The 11070-nt window shown below is 30.7% G+C and overlaps 2 protein-coding genes across 2 annotated transcripts; one reads left to right on the top strand and one right to left on the bottom strand.

Moving 5' to 3' along the window:
- Window positions 1–1497: 1497 nt before the first annotated feature.
- Window positions 1498–5700, bottom strand: LOC113365995 (zinc finger protein 729-like). The gene is made up of 3 exons (XM_026607544.1): window positions 4591–5700; window positions 2247–2563; window positions 1498–2127 (listed from the first exon to the last, which is right to left on the bottom strand). Exons 1-3 carry the CDS (start codon window positions 5638–5640, stop codon window positions 1515–1517), a joined length of 1980 nt encoding a protein of 659 aa, XP_026463329.1. The 5' UTR covers window positions 5641–5700; the 3' UTR covers window positions 1498–1514.
- Window positions 5701–9667: 3967 nt separating this feature from the next.
- On the top strand, window positions 9668–10870 carry LOC113365984 (zinc finger protein 501-like). The gene has a single exon (XM_026607533.1). It carries the CDS (start codon window positions 9668–9670, stop codon window positions 10868–10870), a length of 1203 nt encoding a protein of 400 aa, XP_026463318.1.
- The last annotated feature ends 200 nt before the right edge of the window (window positions 10871–11070 follow it).

Here is an 11070-nt window from a genome sequence, read left to right as displayed (position 1 = left end):
TAAAAAAAATACAATCAGTCAATGAATGTATGTAAATTTTAATTACATGAAGTTCTTCAAACACAATTATTACATGATGAATGAAGTTGCGAAAACAATATTTATTTAGGCGTTGTTTAATATAATCCACTGTGTGAACGAATATTATAGAATTTATCAATCAGCAATTACTTCATTTCTCTAATGAAGGTTCATTTATAAATGAAAATTAATGACAAACTGATCATGTTATATTTGAAATATGACTTTAATTACATTAATGTTTTTAAATAATTTAGATATTTTTAATGCTGTAATATATAATTTATAATTTATCATTATATAAATGTGTTTAATAGTTGACAATAATAAATGTGTGCATCAAGAGTGTTACCATATTACTAATAAAAATATTCAAAATTGTTATATAATGTATTTATTTTTTCTTAACTTAAATTTGCTACTTTGTACAGTAGCAATAGATAAGTTTACTTCAATAGCGTGTAGAACTTACGCACACTCTTTTTTTTAAAAAAACGAACGTTCTTAATTCTATGATTATTAGATAATAGTCATTAAAAAAAAATTAACTAGTGGTATATGGCATCGTGCCTTAAGGCAAATTGCTGGAACATATAATACCATAAATTAATTTTTTTTAAAAAGATATTTTTTTTTAACTTTGAAAGAAAATTTTGAATGTTTTTTTATTTTGAAATATTTTGGAAATTTTGAACTATTTTTCAAAGCAATCGCACTGCTTTAAATGCATAGAGAAGCAATATCGAAGCGCGTAAGCGCCGCGTCTCTGTCTACGGTTTTTGTGTACTGAAGTGTACGCAACATAGAGTAAGTGCACCCTACCATATGTAGGTTTGAGACAACTTTTTAGTGTCAATATACAAGTATTTACAGACTTACAGCTGGGTATCTCGAATACCGAAGTGAACTTACTATAATGACTGGACTATTAATTATTATCCCACCATATGTAGGTTTTGAGACAACTTTTAGTGTCAATATACAAGTATTTACATACTTATAGCTGGGTATCTCGAATTCCGAGGTGAACTTACTATAATAACTGGACTATTAATTATTACCCTACCATATGTAGGTTTGAGACAACTTTTAGGATGTCAATATACAAGCATTTTCAGACTTACAGCTGGGCATCTCGAATTCCAAGGTGAACATACTATGGTGTGATATCACTATATGATAGCAGTCAGACTTTTACTGCAATCTTTTGGAAGTTTAATTAAAATTGTAATTTCAATAAGTGGTGAAAATGGAAGGGAATTTTAATCAATCGTACACAGAGTATGATATAAGATACAATGAAGCAATAAAGAAGGATATAAAGGTTCAAAGATCAAATAATTTTAATACATAAGCAGAATATATTCATATCAATGTATTTTTGTGACTAATATTTGTATAATAGCAATAACATTTACAATGCAACAAAAACAAGTTTTCAAAGATGTTTCAAACAACTGCACTTACAGAGTTGGTTTCAGCTAATTAATATTTTATTGATTTTCATCTGGTTTTTCATTATGAACAGCCATGTGCTTTCTCAAATTGTGCGCCTGAGTATATTTCATATTGCATATCTCACATTCATAAGGATGCTCACTAGAATGAATTTGCATGTGTTTTTTTAGATTACATGATTGTCGGAATGTCTTATAACATATTTTGCATTGGTAGGGGCATTCTCCAGTATGTATACGACTATGTATTTTTAAATCACTTGATGTACGGAATGCTTTACTGCATATTTCACATTCGTAAGGACGCTCTTCAGAATGAATGCGCATGTGAGTTTTCAGATTTCCTAATTGTGTAAATGTCTTATTGCACTTTTCGCATTTGTAGAGGCGGTCTCCAGTATGTATTTGTCTATGTTTTGTTAAAGCACGTGATGAATGGAATGCTTTATCACATATTTCGCATTTATAATGACGCTCTTCAGAATGAATGTGCATGTGTGCTTTCAGATTAAACCACTGGGCAAATGTTTTATTGCATTTTATGCAATTATAGGGGCGTTCACCACTATGAATCTGCATGTGACGTTTCAGATTAAACGATTGAGTGAATGTTCTATTGCATATTTCGCATTCGTGCGGGCGTTCCCCACTATGAAAACCAAGTGTGTTTTTAGTGCAGATAATACTATGAATGATTTACTGCATATTTCACATTTAAAAGGTTTATCTCTGGTATGAGTATGCATGTGTTGCTTCAAATAATATGACCTGCTATAAACTCTAGAACATATTTCACATTTAAACCCTTTTAATTGTTCCATGTGTTCGATCATATGCTGTTCTAAGTGAAGCGATTCTGAAAAAGTTCTATTACAAATGTCACAATTATAAACTGGTGTCACAATTACCTCCTGTTTGACTTCTTCCTCTATCATCACCTCGGAATTCATAAATCTTTCCAGAGACGTTTTATCATCCTCAAAACAGGATTCAGACTTAACAATACCATCGACATAATTAAATTCATCATCAGTTTCACGTTTAATGTCTTCTATTGAATATTCTGGTGGCTCAGTTTTAATTGTCTGATCATTCAGAGATATAATTATTCCTTCAGACATCTTTATATTTATTTTTCACTGGGTACATAAAAATAAATATTATGTAAATTAACAGTTGTCTATGATACTAAATTATTTTAACCAAATACATTAAATAAAATAATGAATTCAACTACAACGCGTTTTTTTGTACAAAATAATGAAGAGGTTAGTCGCTTGACGTTTAGGTTTACAACGAAAGCATAGAGTACGTTTTCTAAAAAGATGGGACATTTATCATCTTTTTAAATTCAAAACAATGCTCTATGCTTCACCCAAAGATAAGAAAATGGCTTCACCTGTTAACTTTTTTTTTTCTTACATTATTTATTACAACTGTTTAATGATTTAACATCTAGCAATGATAATAAATAATAACATAAATTTAAATAAATAAGAGTAGAAAGAATAGAATTTACATTAAAATGATATCCGTAGTATGATGATTTAATATAAAATAAAAGCAAACTAGTGGTGTATGGCACCGTACCTTAAGGCTAACTACTGGAACTTCCCGTACCGTAATGAAATATTTGAGAAATTTTAAACGTTTTCAAATATATTATTACAAATACTGTAACTTTCATTATTTTTGCTTGTTAATCTGAGCAAATTAAATGTAAATCATAAATCAATTTATCTCCAGAACATTAACAATCGTCAATTCATTTCGAATTCAATTTCAAAAAAATAGTTGCCTTAATTTACACAAAATTGAAAAAGTGCTCCCGTACAGTCACAGTCTAAATGCATTTGCAAATAATTCTGTGCGACATTTTCATTATACTGTGCTTAGCTTGGCGGCATTTTCACATTTTTCATTAGTTTTCACAAAATTGGAAAAGTGCTCCTGGTACATGAACAGTCTAAATGAACTTGGTTAAACATTTGTACCAGAGTGGCGCTTAGACTGTGCTTAGCCTAGGCAATTTTTTGAATTTTTAATCCAAAATAAATTACAAAAATATTTTTTGAAAAAAAAAATTAGAAACAAAATTTTTTTTCCAAAAGCAATTATTTTGTTGAAACAAGCAGAAAGTTCTTTGAATGATTTAAATCGGACACTTAGTTCTCTCAAAAACTGCCATTTTTCTAACATTTAGCTCTGTATCTCCGAAACCGCTACGCCTAACCTTTGCCACTAAAACTAATAACCACTTTTTCCCGTCATTACGAACTGAATGTTTTTTGAATCATACAAATCGGATGATTCGTTCTGTCAAAAACTCCATTTCTATTTTCTGCTCTCTTTGCTCTTTATCTCCGTAATGACTGGACCTGCCTTTGCCAAAAACTAATCATCACATCTCCTTATCAATAGGAATCGAATATTTTTTTAACCATTCAAATCGGTTGATCTGTGCGCCCGAAAACGTGACTGGAAATTTGTATCCATACATACATACACAGTATTCAAAATACCAGTATTCAACGGGAAGTTCCAGCAATTTGCCTTAAGGCACGATGCCATAATTGCCTCAAGACAGAATTCCACTTACAGCTAGTTTGTTTTATATTTGAAAAGGAAAAACTTGATTTTATTTTACAACAGTAATGAATTACAAAAACTAATCAGCACACCTCCCTATCAATAGGAATTGGATGTTCTTTGAACCATTCAAATCGGTTGATCCGTGTTCCCAAAAAATTGTATCCATGCATACACACACACGCACACATCCATTTTTTGTCAAGTATGCCAAATTGTTCAAAAACCTCTGGAACGTGAAGATATGCAAAAATTTTCATTTTCGATTTTCGATCCATTACTATAGCTTACCTTAGGGAAATTTAAAGAATATTTGCATTAATCATACACAAAGTATGACAACATACAATAGAGAAGGATAAAAAGGTTCAAGAATCAAATATTTTTAACTTATAGACAGAAAATATTTATATCAATGTATTTACATGTCTGATATTTGTATTATAGTAATACAATTTACAATAAAAATAAAATCAAACTATTTTACACACAGAGTTGGTTTCAGCTAATTAATATTTCATTGATTTTCATCTGGTTTTTCATTATGAACAGCCATGTGCTTTCTCAAATTGTGCGCTCGAGTATATTTCTTATTGCATATTTCACATTTATAAAAAAGTCTTTCATAATGAATGCCCATGTGAGCTTTCAGAGTACCTAACTGTGTGAATGTCTTATTGCATATTTCGCATTTGTGTGGACGTTCTCCAGTATGAATAAGACAGTGTGATTTTAGAGAATATAGGAACGTAAATGATTTACTGCATATTTCACATTTATGACAACGAACTCCGGAATGTATGAGCATGTGTCTTTTCAGAGTTACTGATTGTCTAAATGACTTATTGCATAGTTTGCATTTGTAGGGTCGTTCTCCAGTATGTATTCGTCTATGTGTTGCTAAACCACTTGTCGAATGGAATTCTTTATCACATGTTTCGCATTTATAAAGACGCACTCCAGAATGAATGTTTATGTGTGTTTTCAGATTAAACAATTGTGCAAATGTTTTATTGCATATTTTGCATTTGTGGGGGCGTTTCCCACTATGAATCTGCTTGTGACGTTTCAGACTATATGATTGAGTGAATGATTTACTGCATATTTCACATTTGAAAGGTTTCCCACTGGCATGAATAAGCAAGTGTTGCTTTAAATAATATGACCTGCTATAAACTCGACAACATATTTCACATTTAAACCCTTTTAATAGATTGAGGGTCTTATTGCAAATTTTACTTGCATCAGGGTACTCTTTGCTATGACTGCGCATGTGTTCGATCATATGCTGTTCTAAGTGAAGCGATTCTAAAAATGTTCTATTACAAATGTCACAATTATAAACTGGTGTCACAATTACCTCCTGTTTGACTTCTTCCTCTATGGTCACCTCAGAATTCATAAATTTATCCAGAGACGTTTTATCATCCTCAAAATACGATTCAGACTTAACAATACCATCTATATAATTAAATTCATCATCAATTTCGCACTTAATGTCTTCTATTGAATATTCTGGCGGTTCAATCTTAATTGTCTGATCATTCATAGACATAATTGTTTCTTCCGACATTTTTAGTTGTATTCAGTATGTACATTCAGTAATTATCAATTGGGTATTCTATCAACTTATTTTATGCATATACTTTAAATAAAATAGTAAATTCAACTATAACGCTTTTTTTTTACAAAATAATGAAGAGGTTAGTCGTTTGACATGTAAGTTGACATGAAGTTGACAATGAAAGCATAGAGTATATTTTAAAAAAGACTAGCTGTACCCAAATGGTGGCGGAAGATAACAGTTCAACCCAAATTACTCTTTAGGGCCATTTTGACAAAAAAAAACAATATTCAAACAGTTTTAAAATACAAAAAAAAAGTCCATTTTTTTCAATAATTTCAAGATTCTCAAAAATCTATTTTTTTCATAGTTTTCAAAAATATTAAAGCTTTTAAAAGTTTGGAATTACGGTACGAGAAGTTCCATCAAATTGCTTTAAGGCGCAATGCCATGCACCACTAGTTTTCCAGATTTTTTGCGGCCCAGTGCCTTTTATATTCCTAAATTATGGCCCAAAGAGTAATTTAGGTTGGACATCGCTGCTTTAGGCCAAAATTTAAGAATGTACAAAGCAAAGGCACTGGGCCGCAACAAACCTGATAAACCAGTACTGCATGGCATCGTGCCTTAAGGCAAATTTCTGGAACTTCCCTATTGTAATTCAAGTTTTAATATCTTTAAAAACTTTGAAAAAATTAGGTTTTTAAGAATCTTGGAATGTTTGAAAAAAAAGAAACTTTTTTTTAGAAATTTGCTTTTTAACTTCTCCAAAGAGAAGTTTATGTTTTCATAAAAAATCCGATTCGCTAATTTTATGTTTTCTCGACATTTCAAGTCATTCTGAATCAAATGAAACCAAATTTGGAAAAAGTATGTGTGTATGCGTATGTGAACAGATTTGTTGCCGTAAATCGGCGTTTTCTCAAAAACGGCTGCACCGATATAAAAAATTTAAAAGCCATTCGATGTATCTCGATGAGGACTAGCGTTTAGCGAATTTGCGCGACGATCAGCCAAGCCGTTTCTTTGTAAATCACAGAAAAGTAAAAAAAAATCGTCCTTGTTTTAACCCGCAATTCTTAATCAATTTTGAAAATTCAAAAACTGTTCGAAATATATCGGTTGGGGATTGTGCTGATTAGTTTTTGGTCAAGATCGGCCGGGCCGTTTTCTTGTAATAAAGTGTTAAAAAAAATTTCGACGGTTTTTATTATGATGTTTTGACGGTAGATATCATAGTCTTATAGATCATACTAAAATATTACGGCCCTACGATAAGTTGTTTAATTTTAAAAATTCTTCAAAGTTTGCAAAGATTAGTATCGTTTTTTTGGCATTTGTCAAAATTAAAACTTTCATCGACGATTGCTCAAAAACGCCTGAACCGATTTCAGAAATTTAAAAACCATTTGAAGTGTCTCAAGGAGGACTGTCGATTATCAGTTTTGTGCGACGATCGATCGAGCCGTTCCATTGAAAATTGGAAAAAAGTGTTAAACTTGTGGTCCACATTTAAGCTCAAACTACCGAATCGATTTTAAAAAATCAAAAACTGTTTCAAAGATATTAGTTGGGAATGATACTGATTAGTTTTAGGTGAAAATCTATAGAGCCGTTTTCTTGTAATTAACTGTTGAAAAAAAAAAAATAAACCGATTTCTATGGAACTTTTTTGGCGATATATATCATGGTCTTATAGAACTTGCTGAAATATTACGGCCTTACGACAAGTTTAATTTTATAAAATTCATCAAAGTTTGAGAAATTTTCTAGACTGCCTAGACCACTGAACGAGTTCAACCACTGGAAAGCAACAGAGTTCAGATTATTTTTGTTATATTTGGGACCAGTAGTTTTGCAGCCTGCATTGAAGAAGGATAATTACCTGAACTTTTTGAAATTCAGCTTGCGTATTAGAATTTTATGCAATCCTGAAACCTGCGTTGAAAAAAATGATATTGCCAAGAAGTTCCTTACTGCATTTGTCAATGAGTATTCTAAATTATATGGAGCTGGCAGGATGACCTATAATACACATAATTTGGTACATCTTGCAAATGATGTCATGACATTTCAATGCTGCTTGGACAGGTTTAGCTGCTTTCCGTTCGAAAGCTATTTTAAAAAAATTCAGAGCAAGCTACAGAATTCACCGAAGCCTCTTCACCAGCTTGTTAATAGAATGGCCGAAGAGAAGTTGCTTGGAAGCGTGACCACAAGCAAACAGAGTTACCCAAGCATAAAGTATGAGAGAACAGGTCAAGTAAAAGTTTTTTTAAAGGATTTCTTTATTTCTAATAGAAAACCAAACAATCTCTGTATGGATACAGATGGCAAATTATTACTAATTCAAGAAATTTGTGACATGAATAAAATTGTATGTTTCATAATAAAGGATATGAATCCATTGTTTTTGGAACCTTGTGACTCGAGAGTTTTTGATATATGTATATATCAAAATCATCAAAATCAAGAAGATAAAAAAACAATATCTGCTCAGAATATAAGAAAAAAATGTTTGAATATACCATATTTTCTCAATAACATGCTTGTTTCAGTACCGATCATTCATTCTAATTTATAATATATTTTCGAATCACATTTTTTTTTATATTTTATATTTTTAGATCAAACAACTGTTATTATTAAAATTGTTTTATATTGACCAATATTAATAAATGTATATAGATAAAATGTTTTTATATTATTTTTTTTTTTTTTCAGATAAATTTTATTGCTTCAGCTTAGGTTCAAATGCTTTATAGTTAACATTAACTGTATTAATAAAATGGAAATTTTAAAATAGTTAAAATAATAATCGCAGAATTTAAAAAAAGAAAAATTTAAAATATAGTCTGATGAGATTTATAATTACAAAAATTCGTTTTCAACTAGTTGTACATATATATCATATACATATATATTTGTTTGTTTTTTATACATGTGTGTGTATTACAATTGAAAACTGAACATTTTTATATACATTAGATGTAGTATATATATAGTACGATATATATATACATATATATATATATATATATATATATATATATATATATATATATTAGGTTGTCAAATATCTCCCTTCCGCCTTTTTGTATTATAAACCAAGAGCAAAAAAGCGGAAGGGAGATATTTGACAACCTATATATATATATATATATATATATATATATATATATATATATTGTATAAATATTTAGTACAATCTCTCATACCAGACATTACGGTCTGCCTGAGATGTATAAAATTTATATTTTTATTCAAATAAATAATAATAATAAAAAAAAAAACATACGAAGACGGTTGATCGGCATGTCACGATTGCAATTTTAAACGAATGTCGCCACGATGATGGTTTATTATCATAAGGTGATATCGATCTCGTGATATATTTTTAACATCTACACCACATTGGTTTATTGCCACAGCGGGGATGTTGGCAGGGATTTATATAGAATATTGCTGCAACGTCACGTGCTTACTGGGTATAAATTCACCAAAGTTTGAGAAAATGAGTAGTTGTTTTGAGGTTTGTTAAAATTAAAATTACACGATTCACTTGGTATAACGATAGAGTACATGGTCTCTAAATGAACATACTAAACCATCAAAGTCCTACAGAAACTGGTTCAATTAAAAAATCTGTTAGTTTTTGAAAATTTCCTCTTAGAAAATACTACGAGTTGACGTGTTCGTTCGTTTTCAATTATGTGTAATAAAAACACAAATCCACTAGGAATACTTTTAATCACTTGCAAATTAATTTATTTTTTATTGATTAAGTCGATTATTTACACATATCGGTAAGTTCATGTAACTTGCCTCAAGGCAAAATACCAATACCAACTAGTTATAAATATAGACGAGACATCTACCATCTTTTTAAATGCAAAAGAAGTCTCTATGCTTCACTTGTCAAAACAAACGTCAAACTTGTGTTTGTTTTGAATATATTTATTATTTATTTTAATTATTAAAAGTTATGTAATGCGTATCATTGATATTTATTAAATTTGATGTATAATATTTAAAAATGTCTGATGAAACCATAAAAATCAAATTAGAACCTGAAGAATATACAATTGAAGAGATTCAAGATGAAGATGATGGCTTTAGTACTATAAAGACTGAAAATGATCAAAAATGTTTGAATTCACAAGTAACGATAGAAAAACAGGATGTATCAGATTCCCTTAAATGTGGTTTATGTAACAAAACCTTCAAACTCCCACATAATTTAAAAAAACACATGCTCTTCCACGAAAAACACAGCACATGTACATATTGCTCGAAGACATTTCTCAATCGACAAAACTTACAAAGACATCTTAAAATCCATACCGGTGAAAGGTCTTACGTGTGCAAAACTTGCAACAAAACCTTCAATGTAAAAAGTAATTTAAACCGGCACATACGTATGCACACAAAAGAGCATTTACTCACATGCAAAATATGTAATCAGAGGTTCAAACAAATGAGACACTTAAAGACTCACAGCGCAGTTCACACAGAAGCCTCTCAACATAGATGTAAAATCTGCGATAAAACCTTTTCTAAAAGAAGCAACTTGAAAGCACACCTGGTGTGTCATACTGGAGATCGCCCTCATAAGTGCAATATATGCAATAAAGCCTTTGTGCAACTCGGGAACTTAAAATCCCACATAGCCATACACACCGGGGACCGGCCACACAAATGCAGTTTATGTGATAAAGCATTCATACAAACCGGTGCACTAAAAAGACACATGCGCAGTCACTCTGGTGAACGTCCTTATGTTTGTGATGTATGTGATAAAACATTTATGGTACAAAATGCTTTAAACGAACACAAAGCTTGTGTCCACAATGGAGAACGACCACATAAATGCAAATTTTGTAATAAAGCCTTTGTGCGACTGTGTTATTTACAATACCACATCAGCACCCACATTAAGGAACGCTTGTATAAATGTGGGTTGTGTAATAAAAGATTTATTCGTGCTCCTGATTTAAAATACCACATGCGTACACATATGAACAAACAAGAAGGGATTTCCCACAAAGATCATCAGCATAAACGAGAATATAAATGCAAGATTTGTAAAAAAGTCTTCGTACAATTCAGGGACTTCAAATTCCATTTAGTGGTTCACACTAAAAAGCGTGCTTATAAGTGTGACTCATGTGTAAAAACCTTTACATTGAAATGCAACTTGAAACAACATAGAAATTTGCATAAAGAAGTTTCTAATTGATCTTGTGACATGGAATCCACTCAAAAGTGATATGAAGATAATTAGATAATAAATAGATTGTATTGTATTTTGTAAAAATTTTTTGTAAATAAACCAATAAGCTGTTAAGTTTATTTTTTTAGTTTTTGGAATGTTTGTTTTCGCCAGATAATCCGATTTGCTTATTAAGTCATTCTGAATCGTTTGACATCAAAATTAGA

The sequence above is a fragment of the Ctenocephalides felis genome, unplaced genomic scaffold, assembly GCF_003426905.1.
Source record: "Ctenocephalides felis isolate EL2017-DRISC unplaced genomic scaffold, ASM342690v1 CF-g0.4_SCAFFOLD_00531, whole genome shotgun sequence".
NCBI lineage: Eukaryota > Metazoa > Arthropoda > Insecta > Siphonaptera > Pulicidae > Ctenocephalides > Ctenocephalides felis.
This window is presented reverse-complemented; position numbering and strand designations above follow the sequence as displayed.

Bases quoted from the DNA above. Each gene is read 5' to 3' on its own strand.
- LOC113365995 (XM_026607544.1), bottom strand. From the start codon at position 5,640: ATGTCGGAAGAAACAATTATGTCTATGAATGATCAGACAATTAAGATT. The intron at 2,564-4,590 runs CAATGAAATATT...CTGAATGATCAG, and splicing joins ATGAAAAACCAGATGAAAAT to ACAATTAAAACTGAGCCACC. The intron at 2,128-2,246 runs GTCATATTATTT...TGGTTTTCATAG, and splicing joins TGTTCTAGAGTTTATAGCAG to TGGGGAACGCCCGCACGAAT.
- LOC113365984 (XM_026607533.1), top strand. From the start codon at position 9,668: ATGTCTGATGAAACCATAAAAATCAAATTAGAACCTGAAGAATATACA.